Raw genomic sequence first — 26724 nt, forward strand, 5'->3', positions numbered from 1 at the left:
AAATTGAAAATTATGCCGACGTTATAATGTCTGAAACGGAGACACCTTTTTATCCCATTTTCTAATTGCTCTCTGAAAATAAATAGAATAAAAGTGTCAAGTAATAAAGATTTTGATTGAAGGATTTAAAATTTCAATCAAGGTTGCATCTTGTCCAACAGTTTGTATATAAAAAAACTTTTTTCTTTAAGATATTTTGAGTTTATGATTTACTGTTTTTTCCATTAAATATTTCCTACACAACTACCATCTGAAATGGCTTTTCTCGATTTAATCATCACCACACCTAGCTTAAGTTCTTGCTTTGACTTAAACTCAACCACCAAAAACCTAGGGATCGAAATGGATGAAGAAAACAAATGGTGACCAACAAAAAAAAAAAAAAGAAACCATAAGAAGTGGATACTGCTTGAACATACTCCATAAGAATTATTGTAAAAAAAAAAACCTTCCATACAAGTTTACCAAAAGAAAAAATAAATAAATGCAGGGAAATGAGGGAACAAATATAATTCTATTATTATTCATTACTATCAATTTATAAGAGTACACATTGAGTGAACATACTCCATAAGTCCAGATTATGCCAATAGAATTGAGGATATTTTAATGGGAGCAAACTCTGAGATACCCTATCCCATGTAAACTTTAGGAATACAGACCCTCCAAAAGAATACATTAAAAAAAGGCCTAAAACCCATGCAAATTTTAATAAAAGAATTAATACTAAATAATAATAAAAAACACTGTAAAACAAAGAACAATGTGTCATCCACCCCTCCCTATATCTACAATCAGCCCAACCTATAATTTGTCTCCCACAAAATTTTTGCTTTGCTCATGTAAACATTACCTCAACCATTCAGCACAAATGAACACAAATAAATGCCTTGTGCAACATACTTCACAACTCAAGAGCCAAAGCTACTGCTTCATTCAAGTAATGCTCCTAGTCATCACAATTCAGCCCGCAAATTTCTAGTACAGGGCCATCTTTCGAGACGAATGGGTTTATTCGGACCCACATAAGTGTCAAGATCGATGCCAGCAGGATTGACCAAACCAAAATAATGGTTGGCATTCGGTCTTGTTTCCCAAGCAGACCCTTGAGGAAGGGGTAGAGGTGGATAATAACCCAAAAGGCAAAAAATAGTCGCCCAAACAATGGGCCCCATGAATCATAACCATTATTAATGGCATCAGAGATTCCAACCACGACGCCAACTATGTTTATGATCAATAAGGTGGTGGGAGGGATGAGTAACGATGTCCACTTGAAGAGGTAAAGCTCAGAAAATTCACCGTCGTCGGCTGCTTTAGAGGTCACAGTGAAGCTTGTGCTGACACCAGCCAGAACCTTCAGTAAACCCTGAAAGAGGGCAAAGAGGTGTGATGATACACCTCCAATCACCCAGAATTGTTCGTTTCTCCACCAGTCATCAATTCCTACACCACCCCACTGCATCTCGAGAATACCTGTTGCAGCAATTGATATGAAGAGACCCATGAATACTAGACTGGCGTAGTTGCTAATCTGCAAAAGAGAGTCAGTATTCCATGTTAGACAAGGCCATATAATAGGTACAAGATAAAAAACCAACAAACTATAACTTAGGGAACAAGGCAATCCAACAAAATAGGTTGGTTGACCAATCAATTACAGATATAAAGCTTCAATTATGATGCCAGCATAGGTAGATGGAACAGTTATCAGTTATCACTGCTTTAATATCAGGATAGCTTACCTCAGGAACAATAAACTTCCCGGTAAGGAGACATATAGCTGGAAGGGTACAGTAAACAAGCAAGGGAATGGAGGTCCATGGATATACGACTGAATTTATGTAGGAAAATCGTTCCAACCATTTCAATCCGCCCCCGTAACCGTACCAAATGGGACAATGCCTGCTCAAGAAAATTTCAACAGATCCAAGAGCCCAACGTAAAACTTGGTGCAGACGATCTGAGAGGTTAATAGGAGCTGAACCCTTAAACGCAGGTCGTTTAGGTATGCAGTACACAGATCGCCAGCCATGACAGTGCATCTTGAATCCTGTTAATATATCCTCAGTCACAGAGCCATATATCCAGCCAACCTGGTTCAAAAGTTGAAAGTTTTAATGATTAAGAGATACCAATAAGTTACAAGCAGTCTATATGAAGTATTCAGATTCGCTTTCCAGTTTATACTTACTTCCTTTCCCCATTCTGTTTTATCTTCGTAACCACAACTTATGACTTGGATTGCTTCTCTCAGTAATGAAGCAGGGCTAGCATTTTGAGGAACTCCTCCATCCTCTGGAAGAGTCGAAGCCACAAAAACAGGAGACTGACCAAATTTCTTCTCCAATTTCATTTGAGATGTCACTGATGACTGAGAGTTTGACTCTGACGGTGCACACAGATTCTAGTTTAGAGTGTTGTACTAAAAATACAACATAGAAAAATAATAAGATTACTGAAATTGTCAGTTTCCGTCCTTGCAAGTGAACCATTACCTGAAATTGCTCCTTCAATGTTTTCAAGAGCATGTATCTGCTTTGAGGCTTCCCTTTGCTTAGACTTCTTTGTCTTCTCCTTCTTTTGCTTCTGTTTCTTGTTCTTTCTAGAACAACAGCATAGAAAGCAACACCATTTTGGCAAACAATTGCAGGTTTTACCAGGAGGCTTCTTTGTAACTGGCGCATCAAAACCATAAAGTGCTTGTCTTCTGAAAACACACCCTGTTCCCACATATATCGGTCCTTGTAAGCCATCTAATCCTTTCATGTTGATCTGGTTTCAATTTACAATATTAGGGATTTGAAAGATAAAAGAAAAAAACAGATAATCAACCGAGAAGAAATGAAATAAACTTACATCGAAGAACACAACATTGCGATTTGAGTATCTATCATGTCTATCAATTCCATCAAATCTTTGAGGAAACTGGACATAACAAACTTTTTTCCCGGACGTTGGGTCCATCATGAAACACATGGCTTCTCTAAGTGCTTTACTATTGTTAATATAGTGATCACAATCAACATTCAGCAGATAAGGAGCATTTGAAAGGACAGCCGAGACTCGTATCTTCATTACACACAAAGAAAATTCATAAGTTTAACATCATGTGCCAAACACCAAAAGGGAACAAAACAGAAAAACATAGAACTTGTGCCTTACCAAAGCATTCATAGCCCCAGCCTTTTTATGATGTTCAAAACCTGGCCTCTTCTCACGAGAAACATAAACTAGGCTAGGTAGTTCATTTCCTTCCACATCTCGAACACCATTATCACCCAGGAAAACCTGTGAGAAAAAAAAAGTTATGGGGTGTAAATAAGAAATTCAATGAGACGAACAACAGGCCATGCACATAAGAGGAATCAAAGATGAACCAAGTCCTAATTGCAAGCTACTTTCAAAAGTCGCATAAAATAAATAACCTTATTTTCCCAACAACACATAATGCTGCAAGTCTCCAATGTAACACAGAGTTAAGAGGAGGCATCAAAGAATGAACTACATCAATCCTCCTCAGTAAAAGCTCTCCCTTCATCCATCAATTCTTACGCACTTAAAGTTCTTCAAAATATAATGACAAAAACAAAGCAAGGAAATGCAATGCCATCTGACCTGAATCATGCCAGGATGGTCACGAACATTGTTTCCAGGCCATGGAGTTCCATCCTGCATTGTCCAACCATCCTCAGGAACCTTCTGTGCTGTGGCAACCAAACCATTTATCTGAACTTTGAATTCTTCATACTCTCTCTGCACAGTCAAATAATATACTATAAAAATAAAGCATTTGATGCTATCAAGAGCAAAAAATAATAATTGCTAAATTCAACATCTGCTTGATTAGAAACGGCAGATGATTTGTAGAAATCAAAACATAAAATAGCTCAAACATATGCTACAATGAATGACAAGAAGTCACACACCTTCATTGCTCGCCTTTCCCTGACAAAAGCTGGATGGACTTTGTTTCTTAGGTAGTCTATCTTCTGAGAAAAATACCACTCTGGAGCACGGGGCTCAATATTGAACTTTTTACAGAAAGGGACCCATTTCCTAGCAAATTCAGCTGTCTCAGAGAGAGCTTCAAATGTAAGCATGGCAGCACCATCATCTGATACATAGCATGCAACTTTATCGACAGGATAATCAACAGCGAGGATGGACAGAACAGTGTTTGCAGTGATCAGTGGAGGTTCTTTCATTGGATCCACTGTACTCACAAAAATGTCTACACTAGCCAACTCTGACGGTTTCCCTTCTTTCTCATACCTGTCCAAAAAGGTAAATTTAGCAAGGAAAGTGACACCAAAAATCACATGAACGAAAGTTAAAATGTATTTGGAAATCTTAATTTAATAAGCTGCATGCACCACCACAAACCTCAGAGATAGGCGATCAAGATATGTTTCACGTTCTATAGGGCACCATTTAGGGAATTGATCCAGAATCCATGAAACAGCAAACCATATTTCACATATTACAGATGTCAACCACAAGCCATACGCATCCCTGACCGGATGCAGCAGTCTATAGTGGAAAAATAGGCCAAGAATTGCAAGACGGAGTATGATAATCATTCTGTATGGATTTATCTTGCTTGAAGGAATTGGTAGCTTCCTTGAAAGTGGTTGCCTGCCTTCATCCATCCTGAAAAGGAAGTCCATTTGTTAAATGACAAAGAAAACAGCCTAAAAACTGTCGTTTGTAAACACAAATATCAACAGTCAAATTTCAAACTTCAAGCAGTCACTTACATTGGCAAATCAGCATCATCCAGCTCCTTTCCATCAAAGTTTCCTCCATCATTCCCTCCTTCATGCTTAACTACCTGAAGTTTGTCATTCTGCCTTTTCTTCCACTCCTCCATCCGATCCTTCCATGCGACACTTCCATAGCCATATACTGCTATATCTTTCTTAGGAACCATAGGTCTAGGTTGCACTGCAGAAATGGAAACACTAAGGTCCAAGACTAGAGAGACAATTAACTCAAAATTGGTAACAAAGAGAGCTATAGTGACTTACAAGGTACAGATGGATCACTACAAGGCATTGGATGAACTCTATTTCCATTGCCCATAAATTGGGGTACAATGAGAGCATGATGATCAGCAGAAATCTCCAAATCCTAAAACAATAAAAGAGTTGTTATACATAATACTATTTTAGCAGTTGAGTGTAAAAACAAAATGCAGTATAGTTTGAAACTCTTTTAAATATGTATAAGAAGAGACACTTACCTCTTCACCATAGGTCAAGAGAGGAATTTGAGAGCTAGGAAGAGAAGAATCAAGTTCTGAAGATGCAGGCATTCCAGAGGCATTTTGGTGGGTACCACGGCCAGTGTTAAGGCGTGCATTGAGCATGGCCTCAGCAACTTGTTGAGGGTCCGAAGCATCATAGTCAAACTCATTGTCCAGATCATCTATGCCATCTTCTTCCTCATCACCTTCAACCCTAGGACTGCCTGAATTTTACATCTCTAATTAGTGACACTCTTAAGCCGTTGTTGGCTGCCAATTTTGACCTTACATTACAGTAACAATCTCACCTTTGATTCGTTTGTATCTGGTTTTGCACTGAGGGCAAGCTTGGTTACCCTCTCTTCTCTCATACTCGTAGCAGGGTCTGCAAACCGGGAAAGCACATTCATTGCAGGCAACAAAGGGCTCTCCATCCACTGTAATCTCAATCTCATCCCCGCAGATCTGACATGTTTGCCCGCTCAATTCTTGCACAGACTTTATCTGATACAAACCCCAACCATAACAAGATCAAAATCAGCTCCTGATCATGAAACGTGTTGACACAAAAAATCCAGAAGAAACCAAAACGACTGAAGAAAATTCTATAATTTTCATTTCAACTTACTATGCAACATTTTGATGCAATGCAAGATTTTGAAAAACAAAACAGAATTGCAGATATAAGGAATTTATTCACTCCCCATAGGAAACCATTGCAAGTTCATATGAAACTAAGAACAGGAAGAGAGATGGAGGAGTATGAAAGGACAAGATTTAATTAACATGTTTTATTATAGCTTCATTCCCCATATCCCGATGAAGAAATACAAAAAGTTATAAGCTACTTCATCAAGGATTTACATCAATATCTCCAACAAATGCAGAGCTCACTCAGCATTTTGAATTCACAACATCCACTTGTCAAAATTCCAAAAGATTTGGAATTTTCAGAAGAATTTAAACAGTTTGGCGTGACCGACATGTCCACCACAATCACAGAATCTTATGCTTTCTTCCAAATCGTGCCAAATTCCCAGAATCCAAACAAATATCTCGACTGCAAAGAATATTAGCCAGGCTAAAATCACAACTCATACAATTAACAACCAAAAAACCCATTTTTAAGGAAATGCCTATTAACGGAGCAACACTCGAACAGCTCAACATACAAGATTTAAAAGATTTACGACTCAAAACAGCAAGAAAAAGGCACCAAACTGTGTAAATCAAACAAAGCCATAAAACCCTACCTAGTGAAACTCAGATCATTTAAAAAAAGAACCCATTTCGTAAAAGAGCAAATTAAGGAAATGGGTAGTCCTAAAACTACCAAATCAAGCCAAAAACAAAAGCTTTTTTTTTCTTTTTTTTTTCCCTTCTTTTTGGAGATTTGGAGCGTCTTACTCTTGCGTTTTCATCTGCATTGATCAACACGAACTCGTTTCTGTTATGAGAACCAGCAATGAGTCGACCACCAGTGTCCATAAATCACTAACAGCAACAACAATAACACAAACTGAGGGAAAACTGGGTCTCTTCTTCACCAAATGAAGTCAAGTCTCAGTAACATCAAATTCCTTGAAGAGATTCAATATTGGTCCCTTCACCTCTCATCACACGAAACCCAATCACAACTCCACCGAAAAAAAAAAAAAGAAAAACAACCCACCTTGGATGATATAATAATAATATAATAAAATTTAATGGAAAAGAGCAAAAAGGTGTAGGCTTTTGTATTGAGAAGCAAGCCAAGTTTGCTACTTTGGTATCAATCTAAAATGCCAATGAAAGAGAGAGAGAGAAAAAAAAAAGCGTGTTGAAATGTAGACGCGTAACAAAGGAGGAGATGACACACGCAGAGAAAAACAGAACAACATTAAACTAGAGATGGACAAGGAAGATGAAAAACCATACTTATCTCAAATATAATATATATGAAAAAAGAAACCACACAAAAAAAATCCCAAAAAAGAAAAAAAGACAGCAAGATAAAAGCTAGCTAGCAATGGTGGTGGGGCCCATAAAAGGATGGTGGCGCTGATATGTTGCCCCCACCATAGTTGGTGGACAGACAATAATTATTCAAAGCAAAGTGTTCCATGGGGGAAAATATTTTACATTAAAAATGGGATTATTTTTTATATTGAGAATGTTTTTATTGATAATATATATTCTTAAATATAAAATGATTTGGTACTTTTATGTTAATTACTTATTAAATATTTTAGCAATCTTTTTTTTTGTAAAAATATGTATTTAAGTATATCTTCTGATATCTGATCAAAATTTATCTCTTTTTTTCGAACGAATATCATTTTAATAAATTTATCATGAATTTGATAATATAAATATAAATAAAATCGTATCAGATATCATTAATCCATCATTGGATTGGATTACATAAAATAATACTGATGATAATAAAAAAAAGAATAATATTTATTTTTTTTAAAAAAGCATACTCGTAGACCTGTAGATTGCAAAAAATAATAATGCGTAAATAGATCCTACTGCCTGCTTCTTGTTGTTTTTAAACTATTTCGCACATAGCTTTAGTATTATTTTTTTTATAGATTAATTAGAATGCATTTAACGTAATAAACTCGTTTATCAAAAAAAATAATTTTTATTTTAATATTTTTCATGTTTATATTATTGTGGAAATTTATGATTGTGGTTCTCAAATTATTATTTTAATATTTTAAATAAAAGATAATTAAATTCATGAGTTCTAATACTTACCTAATTTTAAAAGAATTAACATTTAAATCAATGAGTTACTGATTCAGTAAAATAATTTGTACGAATCAAGTTGAATTCCTGTGTATAACTTTTTTTAAAATAATATAATATAATTTATTATACTAAAGAATATCATTTAAAATATTCTTCAACAAAACGTGCATAATACAATAAAAAAAAGTTTCAGCTTAAAAGTAAAGTCAAGATACTCTAGATATTAAAAATGTATTTTTATTATATTTTAAAAACAAAATATAAAAATATATTTAATCAATTGATATACTTATTTAAAACTCTTAAAACAAACTGCTATACGTTACTACGTATATACATTATTATAGTAAAACAGTTGGGTTTATTTTTTTATAAAACCCTAAAACTCCAACAAAATTAAAAATCACAACTTTTGCCGACAAAATTCTATATTTTGAAAAATTAAATTGTAAACTGACTTTATTGTAAATGTAGTGGGTGCCACATCGAGTCATTTTCATGTGAGATTGGTCAGATACTGTGCATCTCATGCCACGTGTGTTATTACACTGTCGGTGGAGCTATTTTCTTTTTTTATGAACAACACACCTACTTGGAAAATGTTTCAGTAAAAGCAATATAATATTAAGATTTACAGACATTTCTTTGTTTCTAACGTGATGGAAACCGAGGGATTTTGACCTTTTTCATGTTAGATAAAGTAACGTCCAGTCAAGGCTCGATATGAAAAAGTTATTCCTTGCTTAACTAAAACTTACATATTTTTAGTTTAAGTCCCTCGTAATTTGGATTCACAATCAAATTGCATTGAAATTCTAAAGAAAACAAAATTTGATGTCTTTTAGCAAAATTTTGGACTCGTGTTTTATTTATTCAGATATTTTTTTCTAACTTAATGTTCACAACACAGGGAAAAAAATTTTATATCTTGAACTGCCCATTTTGATCAACAACCAGATTGTAAGTGAAAGAAGATAAAAAGAGATAAAAATTAAAGATACATGATTAGTTTTTTTATGTCACTTTTTTCTTGTACATGCCTAACAAAAACACGCAAAGAGCAGACTACCCAATACAGCTAGCTGTTATCTACTAATATATATATACCAGTTTCTATGTCTATATACTTTATAATATTTTTATAATATTATTTTTTAAATCATTAATAATTTTTTTTTAAAATGGAACTGTCTACCGCACCAACGAGTGGTTACGATAAACAAGTAAATAAAGTAAACACTGAATACACAAAATTGTTTCCACAATTTGTTTATTTTTTTATATATGCGAAGCCTGTTCATACTTAAAATTAGAACACTCACATCTAAATTCTCCGTTTAAGAATTTAAGGGTTTTTTACATAAATAATATTAAAAAATACCAAAATGGGTTGTTCAAATGGGGTGGAGAGTGGTGCATAGGCGGCACCACCCTCATTCTGACACAATATAGTTAAAAATAATATTAATATTTTAGTAGTAGTATCAGAGGGATAGGCGGCACCACTTTTCCATTCTGGTATATACGGGTACAAAAATATGAAGGGGGTGTGGTGCTTATCTGATAAGCGGCACCAGTGACCCCTATCTTATAGGCAGCACTGGTGGTGCCTATCTGATAGGCGGCACACCTAGTATATTTCCCCTCCCCCCACTCCCCCATCCGGCTCGTATCAGTTTAAAAAAAATTAGCAGAACAAGATAGGGAGAAGAGAAGAAAGAAAGAAAATGTATTTTTATTTTTATTTTTATTTTCAAATATAATAAATTATGATAAGAAAAAATTATTTTGTTAGTATTATATAGTTTGTTTAGTGTTATTTTTATGTTTTCTTTTAAAATTATCTTGTTTATTGTGATTTGTTAGTAAATTTTGTGTTTAGATTATTGAGAATGTTATGTTTTAAAATTTTTTAATATATTTGAAAGTTTTTTATATTAGTAACTATTATAAAGTAATTGTTAGTTAGTGATAACAACAGGAAAAAAAATAGATAAATACTGAAAATATTTTTGTCATAGATATTGTTAGAAATGGCAATAAATTTGATATTATTAGAAATGGTCTCTTTTCATTCATTAAATTTTTTATGTAAGTATTTTTATGCTGTTCGAAATTGTTTTGAGAATTTTTGTTTATTTTTTAACAGATTGAGTATTAAAAATGGATAATTAGTTTTTCGTATACGTTTATTTTGATAGAATCATCTTGACAACAACCGTTGGATGTATATTTGAATGTAGGCAACAAATAGCAATGAGATTTAATAGAAATGTCTCATTCGATGATTTGAAGGAAAGTATTAGCGTAAAAATTGTTAGACGTTGTAGGAGAAGGATCTCGAAACTTTTCTACAAGTTTCCAGTTTCGACAGATCTCATCAAATTCACCAAAATGGAACTTGTAGACGATGAAGACGTGGAGACAATGATTGTTCTTTATTGTGGGAATTGGAGTGACCAAAATGCACCGATTCACTTATTTGCTAAGTTAGCCAGTGCGGAGCCAAATGAAGATCTCACTGCATATGGTGAAGAACATGGAGCTCAAGAACCGTGCACGGTGGCTCCAATATCATACGTTGCTAGTGAATCAACTATAAACGGGATCGATATCGATCTTAATGTTACACCCGATATTGATGTGGTTGGTGATGATGGATACGATAGCAGTGATCCTTGTGATCAAGAGGTCAATAGTAATAGTGATCCCGATGTGGACGAGGTCCCCGATGATATTGACGATGAAGACGTGAATGACGATGGAAACATTAATGCGTCTTCAGTCGGGAACCAGATTCGACGTATTATGATACACAATAATTCTGGGCCACACATGTCGCTCATAAACCCCGATGCGGCACACGTAACTGAGTTCTCGGAGTACCCTAAAATATTACCTACTCACTGACTGGATGTAAATTCCAATCCTAAAGAGTTGTTCATAGGCCAGAGATTTGAAAGTAAGGAAGAGTGCGTATTTGCTATTAAGCAGTATAACATGAATATATCAGTGGACTATAAAGTCGCAGTGTCTAAATCGACATTATATATTGGGGAATATTGGAAGTCGGCAGAAGGCTGTAATTGGTGGGTACGAGCTGTATTTATTCAAAATTCGAAAATGTGGGAGATACGAAAATTTGTTGGGCCTCACACATACACATCAACACGTATGACAGAAGATCATTGAAAACTTGATTCTAAAACTATCTGTATGTATATCATGTCAATAGTGAAGGACATGCCGACCATTAAAGTTTCGGTACTGATTGTCGAAATACAGGCACAATTCTAGTATCGAGTATCATATCGAATACGTGGATAGCTAAACAGATAGTAATGGAGCAATTGTACTGTAACAGCCTGATTTTGACCCTAATCGGAACAGTAGTTTCGGGACTAAAAATCTGAGTCTGAAAAATATTTTAATATTACTTTCTGTATTAAATATGTGTGAATTTATATGTGTGAAAGTTTCATGAAATAATTTTATTGTTTGTGTGCTTAATTTGAGAAAATGGCTTAATCGCGTAAAGTAAAAATTTGAGGGTTAAATATGAAAGTGCTTAGTTGTTGTTGTGTTTATAAAATGGAGGTTTTATGTGGCAATTAGGCCATTTTAATGTTAGTGGGTGGCAATGGTCAAAATTAGCCTTATATTATATGTTATAAATATTTATTACTAAAAGGTTAATTTTGTAACTTAGTTAATAAATTAAGTTATAATAAAATAAAACATAAAAGATGGCTATTTTCATCTTTGTTGGCCGAATGGAGAAAAGAAAGAAACAATCCATGCTTTCTTTAGGTTTCGGCATTATCTAGCTTGATTCAAGGTATGTTTTACTTTAGTTTTTGATAATGTTTATGTTTTTGAGATCGTTGCTTCGTGTTCTTCAAAACCCATGCTTTAATTTTGTGAATTGATGGTGATTTTGAAATGTGCCATTGATGAATGTTTGAGATTTTTGTTGTTTGATGATGAAATATTAAATATATGTGTTAAATTATCATGTTTTGTCTTTGGATTTTTGATGAATTTGAGTAAATTAGACTAAATTGTGAAAATAAAATTTTGAGGGACTAAAATGCGAAATAAATAAAATGTATGGACTTAGATGAGCTAGAGTGATATTCGGCCAAGCATGGGTATTATGAAATTTTGTGTATTTTGTCTTTTATGCAATAGGGACTAAATTATAAAAAGTGTAAAATGTTAGGGGAAAATAGTAAATTTTCCATTTATGTGTTTTTGGATTAAATTAAATGGAATTATGTTTAAATAAGTTTAATTTGAATATGTTTAGATCATGAACCAAAGAAAACAGATTTGGACCGGGGAAAAACAAAAATAATCGAATAGTCGTCTATTCTGTCCGTCGATATCCGAGGTAAGTTTATAAGCAAATAGATGTTGTTAATTTTAATTAAATGTGAATTATATGTGCTGAAGTGAATATGTGAATAAATATATGTATTAGCCGAATGTGTACAAGCTTGGAAGCTATGTTTATGAATTCGTTTCGACTGAGTTACGACGTCCGAAAGCCCCGTATGAGCCTTAGGAATAGTTAGGATACATATGTCATGACATAGGATTTCGATATGTGTTTTCGTGTAAGACCACGTCTGGGACGTTGGCATCGACTTGTATTTACATGTAAGACCATGTTTGGGACATTGGCATCGTATTTGATTGATGTATGACCCTGTCTGAGACAGTGGCATCGATATGTGATTACATGTAAGACCACGTCTGGGACGTTGGCATTGTACGAGTCTTCCGACTATCCGAGTATCCTTTTTAATTTCGAATGGTTCAACGGGCAAAGATAAGTTGTGTACGAATGTATAAATCAGGCTAAGTGACCAGGTATGTGATAGTTGATTACCTATTTGAAAATAAGGTAAGTTGTATACTTGAATTGATGATATGAGGTTATGTGAAATATGAATTATGTGATTGCATATTTGAATATATATGTATTCGACCTTTGATGTATATGTGCATTGAGGAAAGTGATGATTGGTTATATTAATGTTCAATTATTTATTCGGTAAAAAGGGAAGTTATTACAAATTATATAAGTTTTGATTTAAAAGTTGATAAATTGAATTATATGTGAAATTATAATGGTTTACTACTAATTTTCTAGCTTAATTTACGTAAATGATTAAATGTTTATTTGCTTATGACTTACTAAGCTTTAATAGCTTACTGTGTGTAATTGCTTTCAATTTTATACATTTGGAAGTTGGTTAAGAGCACGGGGATCGTCAGAGAAGTCTATCACACTATCGATTGTTTTCGGTATTTTACTAAGTTTGAATTTAAACTTATGGCATGTATAATCTAGTTAATATGTTTGATTTTTGGGTTGTAAATATGAGCCATGCGAAAATGGCTTATTTATTTTGTTAAGCATGGTTTTTATGCTTTTGATCAAGTGATAGATATGTTGATTTTGGTATTTCGGCTATGGCATATTTATTTATGTGAATTATGTTTGATATGTTTTGTTAAGAAGGTGGTAAATAATTCGGCATAGGTGAGCTTAGTTAAAGCATATAAGTGAAGTGAGTTTGATATATATATGTTATGGTGTTTTAGTCATGTGCTTTGATAATGAGGTAAATGATATTCAAGCTTAATTAATCTTGGTTATGTGTTATATATATATGATATGTGTGATATGTTTGGTTTTGGTCTTGGTGTTTCGGTTATGGTTTATTTATAAGTAAATATATGTGAATCTTGTTTGATATGCTTTGTTAAGGTATTGTTATGTAATTTAGTAATTAAGTGAACTCGGTTATGGCATGTAGGTGAAATGCTAAGTAAATCATAGATGAAATGACAGTTAAATTTGGTTTGTAAGAGTATATTTGCATTAATAAATTGATTTGAAAGAAACTAGTAATGTGCATATGTATGTACGGTTATAAGGTATGGAAGAATATGTGTATATTTGGTCATGATCTAGACCTGTTTTGGAAGTGTGTTTTTTTGCTATAAATTGGTGTATGGATATAGGTTTAGAAAATGTGAATTGATATGTATGATTTTATTATTTGAATCGATATGGTTTGATTAGGAAATGACATATTTTTACTTATGATTTAATGGCTAAATCTTGTACAATTTATGAGGTTATTTATGGATGTCAATTTGTTATGAAATAAATTAAGAATGTGGAGTATTTAATAAAGGTACGATTTTCTTATGCAAGTGGACTTAATATTCGATTTTATATTTGTAATTGTAAAATTATATGAATTGTATGGATTTTTGGGTATGGCTAAAATAGTGTATTCATATGCGCAAACTTCTAATATATAAATATGAATGTTTTTGGTATTTTAAATGATATATAAAAATTATTTTAAAGTAGGCTTAAAGTTTATGAATAAGATACATACAAATTCGGGTAATGATAGTTAAGTGAGTAATACAAGTTTGAATTTAGCTTTTATAAATTTATTGGATTAGTCGATTAAAGGATAAGTTGATTTGTATTGAGCGTGTATAGTTTATGATTGAATGATTTCATTGAAATGGTCATATGTGTATAATATAATGACATCAAAGGTATGTACGACCATAATATAATGTTACTAATGTTGTATATGTGATTGGACATTAAGTTGTATACATATTGATTTCATTGTGTACATATACAAAAGTTATGAAATGCAATGTTTGATATTTAGATAGTGAAATTATGTACAGACATATTTTCTGTATATGAAAAGTGAAGATATGTGCTTGAATATGATTTAATTATGAAAATATCATTAATACGATGGATTTAGGGAAATTGAATATTGAAAGTATTATATAATTTAATATGACTCTAATGTATACAAGTTTGGTTCGAATTTGTTAATTATAGAATATGTTCGATTGAGCTTTGATGTATGTTTAAATTGAATTAGTTTGAATTTTGAAATGTGTTTATTTGTGATACATGCTTAGTAAGGTATGATTGATTTGAATTGTAATTATCATTTATATATTTGAATTTAAAATAAGTGAATTGAGGATATTCAAGTTTGATAATGTTATAAATGTATCGTTATTCTTTGGTGTATAAAAGGTGATAAATGACTGTGCTGAACTGTGTCTTGTTCGGTAATGCCTCGTAACCCTAATCCGTCGACGAATACGGGTTAGGGGTGTTACCTGTACAGGAATTTTGATGTGTCGTATAATGAGCTACAAGGATGGATAGTCGCTATGCGAGAGTACATACCAGGGATTGTCATTGAGTTACAGACATAACCTTATTACGGCCCGGATGACCAACTACAATCAGGAAAAAGAATTTTCCATCGGATGTTCTGGATGTTTGATCCATGTGTACACGTATTTCTCCACTGCAAACTGTTTGTGCAAGTAGATGGGACTTGGCTATATGTAAAATATACACAGATCCTACTTCTTGCGGTTGCTCAAGATGACAACAAGAACGTGCTCCCGATAGCATTTGCCATCGTAGATAAAGAGAACATGGAATCGTGGGAATTATTCCTTACCAACCTGCGGAGGTATGTTATTAACAACGATAATATTTGCATCATCTCCAATAGAGGAAAATGATTAATTGCCGTATTCCGGTGTGCCATGGAAATCTGTTTACTGTATCCGGCACATCGCGACCAACTTCCATCGAGATTATAAGAATGCAGACTGGCAGAGACAAGTTGTGAAAATGGGTAAAGGATAACATTATCTTTTTCATATAAGTTTTAATGTTTTAGGGCAATACTGTAACTTATCTTTTCTTAATACATATACAGCGCACGAGTTAGAGCCACACATTTTCCGCCAAAGAATGACTTGACTTGAGAGTGACATGGAGGGTCAAACGAACAAATCTTTTCGGCAGTGGTTGGGTACTATAGAGCCATGACAATGGGCTCAAAGTTTTGATAAGGGCTTTCGTTATGGTCAAATGACCACAAACTTGGTGAAGGGGATCAACGCTGTGTTTTTGAAAACACGACATATTATGATTTCATTGTCTTCTCGACTACATTCTACAGGTTGGCTACCTTGATGCCAAGAATGGGTCAGTAACAAGTCAACCAGATAGAGGCGGGATACATGTTTGTCGAAGATGTCAGGGATGCAATGGTTGCAAATCGTCGGATGGCGAGATCGATGAATGTAGAAGTATATTCACGACATCTTCAAACGTTTCGAGTTACGGAGACCATCGGTCGTCGACCCAGTATACCACCTAGGTCCTTTAGAGTTGATATCTGAAGTAGACGGTGCAATTGCAGGAGGTTCCAAACACTTTATTATCCATGTGCGTATGCCGTGGCAGTGTGTGCTAAAGTCTCGCTCAATGTTGAACAATTTGTCGATGATATGTACACACTCGAGCGCACGTTGCGTGTCTGGGAGAATGAGTTCCCCATCCTACGCGACCTGTCTACGTGGGAGGTGCATCCGATGACTTTTGAGCTTGTCCTAGACAAAAGGTTACGTAGGAATCTGAAAGGTCATTCGCAATCATCCAGAATCCGTAATGAAATGGACATTAGGGAGAAATCTGACAGTCAGCGTTATGGATTATGCAGATTAGCTGGTCATAATCGGAGTAAATGCCCGCAGCGAAATTACCATGTTGGACAATAGTCACGATCGGGTAGGAATTGAGCTTATGTAATCCAATGTACCTACTTTATATTACAAATTTTGTTCCAATTTTTAATATTGTAATGTATTTAATTTATATAACAAAATTTATATTACAAAGTTTGTTCCAATTTTTAATGTTGTAATGTATTTAATTTATATAATAAAATTTATATTACAAAGTTTGTTACAAGTTTTAGTGTTTTAATGTTGTAATGTTGCAATTAATCTAATTTATGACCATAAAGTTTGTTTCAAGATTTAATGTTATAATTAATCTAATTAAATAAATATAAAGATTGTCTTTTTTTATATATTTTTTAGAATAAAAAATTACAAACTTTGTAATATTTAAATTGCAAGAGACCCCTAAAATTGATGGTTTGATGGTGTGGTCCTAGGGGTATATTTCTGCGGGGGTCGATGTTCACGTTGTGGGTGATCGCGACGATCAACATCCTCTTCAGTCGCAAGTGGAGGTGTGCAAAACATGGAAGAAAAATCATATGCCCCGAACGCCATTGATAAACTTGAGCCGGAAGGAGTGCCATACTGCGATGGATACAACCCAGGAGGAGTGGAGTAATGCAGTGGATACGGGCCGAGAGGAGTGCTGTACTACGGTGGGTACGACCCAAAGATATCAAACCCGGAATGATATCTATGTCCTGGCGAGCCTGAGAAATAGTCATTGACCTACAACTCCGGATATAAAAACTATCAGCTGAATGTGTATGCGATCGCTTAGGCTCAGGCTCGGGCTCGAGCTCGGGCTCGGGCTCGGGCTCGGGCTCGGGCTCGGGCTCTGGCTCTGGCTCGGCCTCTATATTAGGCACTGGCTCGTATGCCCCAGGTCGATGCATGTACGAGGGGACTACAGTCGACTGCCCACCAAGTAAATATAGTTTTCCCGTACTAGAGTACCATTGTATGTACTCTAACGATGGTTGCAAATCAGAAGAAATATCCATCAGAGGTCTCCGCACCATCCGATTATCCCACATTGCAATATATTTCCGGTGCACAACCACCAATTATTTCCATGTTTTTCTCTCTTGTTGATCAAGTGAATCTTCCCCAACTGTATCGGCGAATCCGGGATATACTGGATGCAACCAAATTTCCGGAGTACTCGATCTCCGTTATACCACTCAACTATCTAGAAATTGATAATTGGTGCATTAATGCACCACAGGTGAGAACGAATGTGGGTAGACGAGGGTATAACAGTTGCAATTTCTAGTCTCCGATACGGCATCCAGATAAACTGCACGATTAATAACATGGTTAAAATTTAACACGGTTCAAGTAAGATATACAAAGTAATTACATGTCACGAATATTGGAATAACTTAACCCTTCCCCAGTATGTTGACAATCATCAGATTATATCTCGAAACAGTATACGACCTCCCGATATCCAGATAAAAACTTCATTTACGAAAACAAATTCCATGTTAGAATAGTATCGTTAGAATAATATCATTAGAAAAAAATGTCAGTTAATAACAAGTTAAATTTTATCACCTGTTCACTAGTGGAAATATGTATGGTTGGTGCCTAACAGATGCCAAGAATGACATCCGATAAAGAGCCCATGGTTACAGCAATAGAAGGCATCCGCCTATGTCTACGGAATCAGGCTTTGTCGTCCGAAAAAGCTCATAATACAATATAGCTAGAATTGCGGAAACCCAACTATACGAGCGAACATTCTGCAAATCAGATAATAAGGGTAAATACATCAAATGAACCCTGTTGTTGTTCGCATCCAGCATTAGTAAACCCCCTATAATATGCATAATGTACGCTCGAGCTGCACACATCACCTCATGCTCAGTGGCATTAATTGATAAATGTTCAAAATTAGCTTTCAGCCATGAAAATTTCAAACTCGTAAAATTGAACTCAGCATCAGCGGGCGAGACTATTAGTAGGCTATAACAAAGGGAAACCGGCTCAGCTATCGCACTTATGCCTGTTACGGCACTTCCGTCGATTAGGAGCTCAAGTTGCAATGCAACATCCTCTAGAGTGACAGTGGACTCCCCACACTGCAAATGAAAAGCGTGGGTCACCGGGCGCCAACGCTTGACTAATTTGGATATTAAATCGTACCACAAATCAAACGTTCGGATCAGTGCTATTGACCCGAATCCAGCTAACTCCAAGTATGGCATTAGTCGTTCATCCAATGAATATCCTAAATCATTCACCCGACCCCTTAATGCGCGATACGGGCCCTGACAGTATTAAATTACAGAAAATAGTTGTAATAACATAATTTATTTTCGTAAATTATATAGATCTTTTTTTAAGGGAACCCATGATTAACAAATAACAATACATTACCATATTATTAACTGTGTTTGATATGTGACCATCGTTCTTAATCAATGAACCCATTGCGATACCTGCAATTTTCAAAATAAATTTCGGTTATTAATTTCAAAGTTTGATGGGTTTTAAATATTTATCAAAATACCTAAATTTTATAGATTGCTTTTAATTACAAAAAAATACCAAACAATTTTGTCCACATCATATTTTTTGCTATACTACATTAACAAAATAAATATATCTTATAAATTCCAACTCAAACTCCAACTCAATGGTCTCATTCACAAATTCCATCTCAATGGTTTAATATTTTACCTACATAAAAAACAAAAAATTTATATTAAAATAATAAAAATAACATGCCAATAAAAAAAATATAACAAAAACATAACGTAAACTATACATAATAAATATAAATATCTTTATTATTATTTTAAAATGATAATAAGTAAAATGTATTGGTTTAAAATATAATATATATAATAACATGCCAACTTAATTATTGTCTAATTTTTTTTTTGCATAGAACTTCAAAAGAAATTTCATTTATAATATTTATAAATAACATAAAATAAAATTTAAAAACATAAACTCTTATTCTCAATTATAAAATCTTAAAAAATTAGAACATATAAACTAATTCCTAATTTATCTCATAAATTCTAAATTCCATATCAATGGTCTCATCTTTTATCTACATGAAATATAAAAAATATTAAAATAATCAAAATAACATGCTAAATAAATTTCATAAAAAATAAATCTAATCAACCTAAAACACACATAATAAATAAATTACATAAAAAAATAAAACATTCTTTGTACATAACATAAATAGGTTTTTTTTACTTCAATAAATATTAGAATTAAATTATGAATGAATAAAAATATAAAATAAATACAAACATACCCTAATAGATTTTTTTAACCAAATAATACCTTACAAAAATAAAATTAAAAATTAAATCCGAATTAAATCAACAATAATAACAACAAAAACAAATTAAATTAACATTAATCCATTAATTTATAACAAAACAAATTACCTTTTCTTTAAACACCTACGGTATGTTTGGTTAGGGGGAATCGGTATGCATTCCCCCTATTCCCGGGGCCCACCACCAAACGGGCGTTTGGTTGGGTGTTCCGCCCCTATTATCCATATTGGCTGTAATAGCCATTCTGATGTTTAAGCGCCGATTAGGGATTCCCCCCCAATTCCGAATTTTCTTTTCCGTTTTCTGCCCTCATCCTCTCTGAAGTTTCCCTTCCATATTGCAAGGTAATTTTTTTCCCTTCCATCGATTTCTGCTTCTTCTTCTCGTACGCTTCTTTTCATCTCATGTTTCTTTTCTTTTCTCCATTTTATCAACAACGAAAAATGCTCGCACTCTTTTCCTGTTTTTCTTTTCTTTTCTTTTCTGTAAAATCGATTTTGATTCTATTTTGCTTTTTCTCAAATCTGGAATATTTGTTTTTGTTCTCCTAATTTTGATTCGTTTCTAGCGTTTTCCATTCGGCTTTTCTTTGTATTGCACGTTCGATTGAACAGATGAAATTTTTCAATGTGGTTCTATTATTTGTTTATTCTATTGCATGTTTGTTTGATTCTATTATTTTCCGAATGGCTTGTGATTTTGACTATTGTTCTGGGTCAAGAATTATACTTATATGTGCATTGATCTGCAACGTTGGATTGTATAAAACCTTGCTGGCTTTCAAGGATCCAATCCTGCAAACCAGGCCTACTAATTTAAAATTTGTTTGCACAAAAGATGAAGCCTTTTACTTTTTTTGTTCTTTATTTTTTGGGTTTTAATGTATTTGGTCTTTGCCTTGTTGTGCTTTGCTGTGAGAGTAAGTGAGTGTTTGCTGGTCAATCTGCAGAATGTGATTTTAATATAAGGGGAAATACAGTGAACGTGCTCATCTTTGTCTTTCGAGTCTGAAACTAAAACAACACTCTCACGCTTTGAAGATAGCATGATTAGTGTGTTTTTTCCTCTGTGAAATTTCCAATTTTTTTATATGGCAAGAGATAAAACAGAGAAAAGAAGCCAATTTTTTGTAGAGGGAGATAGTGAGATATCTTGGGAATTTGAGCTGTTTTACATCTTTTGAGAGCCATGCTTGACTCTTGAGAGTTGAAAAGTTTTTCTCTTTCTTGAGTTCTGAGTCTCCCTTATCTTTTTCTTCTCTTCTTCTTGTGATGTGAAAATTTTATTTCTTTGGTCCATTTCTTCGTGCTAGATTGTAATTATTTTTCCAAATTTTTGGTTCTTTATCACGCAAAGCAATGCTAAGATGATACATAAAACTTTATGCTGAGAAATGTTAACTATGTTTTATAGTTTGATTTCCACCAAGATAAACAGGCGAGCATTCCAGTCCTGTTGACTAGTGACATTGCATGTAAGAAGGTCCTGCCTTTTCTCGTCCAAACTATAAAACACGGTAAGTTGTAATTCATATTATTATCTCATTTTATTATTATTTTTTTTAAAATTGAGATACCACACAAGAAGGTTGGATCCAATTGTATAAAATGAAATAAAAAAAAGTGTAACTTTGTACGCCCTGTATTGGATTCTGACTTTTTGTGTATGATTCATATATGCATGCACCAGGAATCTAAATTAACCAAAAAAGTTGCAAATGATATATTAAAACTATTAAATAAATAAGGTCATGTGTTATAATGTTCATGTTTTGGTTTCTGTTAAGTTCATGTTTTAGTTTCTGTTAAGTTCATGTTTTGGTTTATGTGTTATAATGTTCATGTTTCTATTAAGTTCATGTTTTGGTTTATGTTTTGGTTCATGTTTTGGTTTATGTTTTGGTTCATGTTTTTCTGTATTAAGTTGATGTTTTCCGTTTTTGTTTATGGATTATCTCTATTGTTTTGGTTCATTTTTGGTTTCTGTTAAGTTGATGTTTTTCTATATTAAGTTGATGTTTTCCCATACCCTTGTTCGGATGTATGGCAAACATTGACAATTCACACACACAAAAAAAAGATATGAGTTAGAGCAACATGCGCAACTAGTGTTTCGACTAGCTTGTTTGTTTCATTTCTTGTTCGATTATTTGTTTAGTTGACTAAGGTGGTTGTAATAGTTAGTGCAAATCAGTTTTGAGTGACTATTGTAATAGTTAGTGCAAAACAGTTTATTTTTATTATTTTTAATTTTAACTATTATTTTTCAATTATTATTCAAGTTTTAATTTTATTGTTATGGATTGGTTTTATGCAATTGTTTTTGAATTTACTAAATAATGCATTTTTTTTATTTTTGTAATTCAAGTAAAGTTTGGATATTTTTTATTTTTAATATTCCAATTTATTAAATAATGCATCTGTTAAAATAAAACTAATTAAATGCATAAAACTAATTAAATTATATATTTACAAATTAATTATATTATATTATTTTTTTATTTTTAATATTCCAATTTATTAAATAATGCATCTGTTAAAATAAAAATAATTAAATGCATAAAAATAATTAAATTATATATTTACAAATTAATTAAATTAAATTATAATTTTTTATTTTTAATATTTTTTATTTTTAATATTCCAATTTATTAAATAATGCATCTGTTAAAATAAAATTAATTAAATGCATAAAACTAATTAAATTATATATTTAAAAATTAATTAAATTAAATTAAATTAAATTTTTTATTTTTAATATTCCAATTTATTAAATAATGCATTTTTAAAATAAAAATAATTAAATGCATAAAACTAATTAAATTATGTATTAAAAATTAATTAAATTAAATTTTTTTATTTTTAATATTTTTTATTTTTAATATTCCAATTTATTAAAATAAAAATAATTAAATTATATATTTAATTATTAAATACCATTTAATAATTATAAAGTCTTTAATTGTTTTAATTAACAGAAGCTTGTACATAATTAACTGTAATGAATATTAAATGCTAGTGACAACAAAATTTCAAATAAATCTTAAAATTACATTAAATTTTAATTTAATGTAGAATGTGATTTAAAAAGGTTATTTTGGTGCAATTGTATAAATATAATTTTAATTTTAATTCAATATATAGATGAAATTTTAATTTTAGCACAATTATACATATACCTACAAAGTATCAACATAATAACATGATCAAAGATTTTGAAGACGAAGAATTTATGCAAATTGCTTCCTTGCTATTTTCAAAATTTGTTCACCTCACAAGGATAGTCTACTTTTACTTAAGGTTTCGGTTAATAGACTAAGGCATGCCATCTATGATTGTATTATCGAGGCCTAAAGTGCTTTTAGTTCATGACAACTAATTTGATAAAGAAATGATTTTCAAGTTGCAAAGATAATTTTAATTTCTAATTTTTGCTTCGTAAAGATTCTAAATTTGTATTGTTCATTTTTCATTGATAGTGTGTTATTGCTTCCTATTGAAGTGGCTTGTTTGATTGCTTCCTCCACCCACAGTTGATCGTCTTGTATTCACACAATTACTGTAAGTTCTTTGGCAATTAAATTATTTAATTTTATTTTACTGTTATTGAAATTATGATTGGAGAAATGTGACCCTTTTACTACGATTTGACAATATGGAACACATTAATATCTTGCAGTAATGGCTCGTCTGCCTTTAATTGCACAAAGTGTGAGGCGTAAAAGAATTTATATTGCATTGACAATATAGTTGCAAATCTGTAGAATTGTGAGTTGGTTCTTACTTACACTGGGTGCCAGCCATAGCCTACATACTTATAGACCAAGGATTAGGTCCTATATTTTAGATTTTTATGCAAAACGGGATGATGTAAAAAGGCTTATATATGCTAGTGGCGAGACCTATATTGAACAAGTTAAGATGAATAGATTTGCCTTTTTTTAAACTATGTGAGATGTTACAAACGTTAGGGGGATTGAAGTTGTCAAGGAGCATGCTTGTTGATGAGCAAGTGACAATGTTTTTACATATCATTTCCCATCACCTTAAAAATCGAGTTATCAAGCATCAGTTTAATAGGTCTGGGGAAACTGTTAGCAGATCATTTCATAGTGTTTTAAATGTTGTCATATGCTAATAAGATGTGTTATTTAAAAAGGCAGAGCCAATTACAGCTAATTCTTCAGACACAAGGTGGAAATGGTTTAAGGTATTGGACTGAGTTTTATATATAACTTGTACATAATTTAGTTGATTTAGATTTAAATTTAGTATCCTAACTCAAGGTTTTATAACATGTGATATAAAATTGCTTAGGTGCTCTTGATGGAACCCACATCAAGATTAGGGTTCCAACAGTTGATAAACCTAGATATCAAACGCGAAAAGGTGACATAACAACAAATATGCTAAGTGTTTGTACACCTGATATGCAATTTGTTTATGTTCTTCCTGGTTGGGAAGGTTCTGTTGCTGATGGACAGGTTCTTCGAGATGCCATTAGTATGAGACATGGACTAAAAGTTCCTCATGGTAAAGTGGATGGTTAGAGAACTTTGAATTATTCATTAAGATCAAACTTTTTTTGGGGAATTAATCATTTTAAAATTTTTTTTATAGGTTGTTATTATCTAGTTGATGCTGGATACACAAATTGTGAGGGATTTCTTGCACCTTTTAGAGGCCAACGATATCATTTGAATGAGTGGCGTCAGGGTTATCAACCAAGTACTGATTTCTTGCACCTTTTAGAGGCCAACGATATCATTTGAATGAGTGGCATCAGGGTTATCAACCAAGTACTCTGCAAGAATTTTTTAATATGAAACATGCCTTAGCACGTAATGTTATTGAAAGATGCTTTGGGTTATTAAAACTTAGATGGGGAATACTTAGGAGTCCATCATTCTATCCTGTAAGGGTGCACAATAGAATCATTATTGCATGTTGTTTGCTCCATAATTTTATTCGAACCCATATGAGTATTGATCCTATTGAAGCAGAGGTGGGAAAAGGATTACCTAGTAATGTGGTAGATGACGATGAACCGAATATCATAAATATTTATCCATCGCATGCATGGGCTACTTGGAGGATGGAACTAGCCAACCAAATGTTCGATGAATGGCAAGCATCTAGAAATTAGTTAGGTTTAGGGACAAAATGAGTTTGAGTTAATTTGTTTATGTGATTTTATGTATCTAGTTTGGGAAACTTTGCTGGTGTTTGAATTGTTTTTTGTATTGTACTAAACTTGTTGAATTATAATTTAATTTCTTTTCATTCATCATGTGTTATAATTTTATACAGTGTTGAGCTTTTGATTCATGATATTTAACTTAATTTTAATTTTATAAAGTGTTCACCTTTTGATTCATGATATTAAACTTAATTTTAATTTGTTTTTTTTCTTAAGATAATTATGTCAGGTGTTTCAGAATCAAATGTTTCTTCTCAAGCTTCTCAAGGAACCAAAAGGAAATGGGTTCCAGAAGAAGATGCAGCATTGGTTTCCTGTATGGTGGACTTGCACAATGTTGGAACCTTTAATGTTGATACGGGGTTCAAAGCCGGTTATTTAAACGAGTTGGAAAAAATGTTAGAAAAAGCTTTACCCAATGCAATGTTGAAGGCTAGACCTAATATTGAATCGATGATTAGGTTACTAAAAAGGGATTGGTCAATCGTGTATGACATGCTTAATGGCCAAAACAATAGCGGTTTGGTTGGGATGAGCATAGGCAGCTCGTTGTTGCTGAAGATGCGGTTTGGAACTCTTATTTAAATGTAAGAATTATTTCAAGTCTTTATTATCTTATTTCTGCCAAACTTATAACTAATATGATTTCCTCATTTTTATAGAGTCATAAAGAAGCCGGTCAATTCAGACATCGTAGTTTCTCTTACTACGACCAACTTACTGCCATATACGCAAGAGATCGAGCAATTGGAAAGATGCTCAAACAGCCGCTGATGTTATTGAAGAAATAAATGTTCAGGATGTACCTACTACAGATATTAATGAAGAAAGAAACGAATTCTATGACTGCGAAGTTGATGTCTCTTTGGATGACATGGATGTTTCTGCTACGGAACCGCAACCAGATAGAAACCAAGAATTCTGATGCAAGTGATTATTTTTCTTCTTCATTTCATGATGTTGCCACTTTATTGGCGGAAAACATGCGGGCCATTGGCGAACAAATCAGTAGGAGTATTGCCTCTGATATGGTAGTTCAACAAAAGTTAGAAGAATTCCAGATCATCCATGAAAAAGCAACAAATTTATATCCAACCTTGTGTGAAATAGAAGGTTTAACTGTGGCTGAGCGCTATCGAGCATTGAGCAAAATTCCAGATCATCCAACTCAAATGCTCGTTTTCTTTAGTTTACCTTCTGATGTGCAGTTGGAATGGGTCAGAAGATTTCTTGCTGACCATTAAAAATCATGGTTCTGTTGATGATATTTTCTTAACTTTTTCTGTTTGTAATATTTGGGATGGTATGTCATTACAATGTTCTAACTTTTTGATGTTGTAAAACTATGTAACATATGGATTATGACATAGAATTTCATGAATTTCATATAACCTTTTGTTAATATATGAATATTATGTTTATGCAAAATATAATTCTCTAGTTATTTATTACTTCTAATTTTTTTATTGTAGAATAATTAAATTATTTGTTTCACTAATGATATTTTAGCACATTAAATATGTATTCCGGTTTAAAAATAATAAAGTAGATTATAAATTATATTTTATAGTATTATATATTATGATTTTAGTAAATTCATATAAGAATATT

General features: G+C 32.8%; 2 protein-coding genes and 1 long non-coding RNA gene across 3 annotated transcripts; 1 reads left to right on the forward strand and 2 right to left on the reverse strand.

Annotated features, from left to right (window-relative positions):
• Positions 1-495: 495 nt before the first annotated feature.
• LOC107950592 (cellulose synthase A catalytic subunit 2 [UDP-forming]) lies at positions 496-7225 on the reverse strand. The gene is made up of 14 exons (XM_016885471.2): positions 6656-7225; positions 5557-5752; positions 5246-5472; positions 5031-5133; positions 4761-4947; positions 4387-4653; positions 3930-4275; positions 3619-3756; positions 3166-3291; positions 2860-3072; positions 2499-2775; positions 2195-2388; positions 1746-2096; positions 496-1534 (listed from the first exon to the last, which is right to left on the reverse strand). Exons 1-14 carry the CDS (start codon positions 6734-6736, stop codon positions 950-952), a joined length of 3291 nt encoding a protein of 1096 aa, XP_016740960.1. The 5' UTR covers positions 6737-7225; the 3' UTR covers positions 496-949.
• Positions 7226-18237: 11012 nt separating this feature from the next.
• LOC107950035 (protein MAIN-LIKE 2-like) lies at positions 18238-19042 on the reverse strand. Its single transcript, XM_016884782.1, has 2 exons — positions 18989-19042; positions 18238-18879 (listed from the first exon to the last, which is right to left on the reverse strand). Exons 1-2 carry the CDS (start codon positions 19040-19042, stop codon positions 18238-18240), a joined length of 696 nt encoding a protein of 231 aa, XP_016740271.1.
• A 1022-nt stretch (positions 19043-20064) lies between these two features.
• LOC107950591 (uncharacterized) lies at positions 20065-23929 on the forward strand. The gene is made up of 4 exons (XR_005911128.1): positions 20065-20258; positions 21328-21430; positions 23416-23474; positions 23593-23929. It is a non-coding gene; the product is annotated as an uncharacterized lncRNA (long non-coding RNA).
• The last annotated feature ends 2795 nt before the right edge of the window (positions 23930-26724 follow it).

The sequence above is a fragment of the Gossypium hirsutum genome, chromosome D03 (assembly GCF_007990345.1).
Source record: "Gossypium hirsutum isolate 1008001.06 chromosome D03, Gossypium_hirsutum_v2.1, whole genome shotgun sequence".
NCBI lineage: Eukaryota > Viridiplantae > Streptophyta > Magnoliopsida > Malvales > Malvaceae > Gossypium > Gossypium hirsutum.

What these genes read in the sequence shown, in the direction of transcription:
- LOC107950592 (XM_016885471.2), bottom strand. Translation starts at nt 6,736, where the DNA reads ATGGACACTGGTGGTCGACTCATTGCTGGTTCTCATAACAGAAACGAG. An exon ending in CAGATACAAACGAATCAAAG is followed by an intron (nt 5,473 to 5,556) that starts GTGAGATTGTTA and finishes TGTAAAATTCAG; the next exon opens with GCAGTCCTAGGGTTGAAGGT. An exon ending in GATGATGCTGATTTGCCAAT is followed by an intron (nt 4,654 to 4,760) that starts GTAAGTGACTGC and finishes CTTCCTTTTCAG; the next exon opens with GATGGATGAAGGCAGGCAAC.
- LOC107950035 (XM_016884782.1), bottom strand. Translation starts at nt 19,042, where the DNA reads ATGGGTTCATTGATTAAGAACGATGGTCACATATCAAACACAGTTAAT. An exon ending in CAAACACAGTTAATAATATG is followed by an intron (nt 18,880 to 18,988) that starts GTAATGTATTGT and finishes TAATACTGTCAG; the next exon opens with GGCCCGTATCGCGCATTAAG.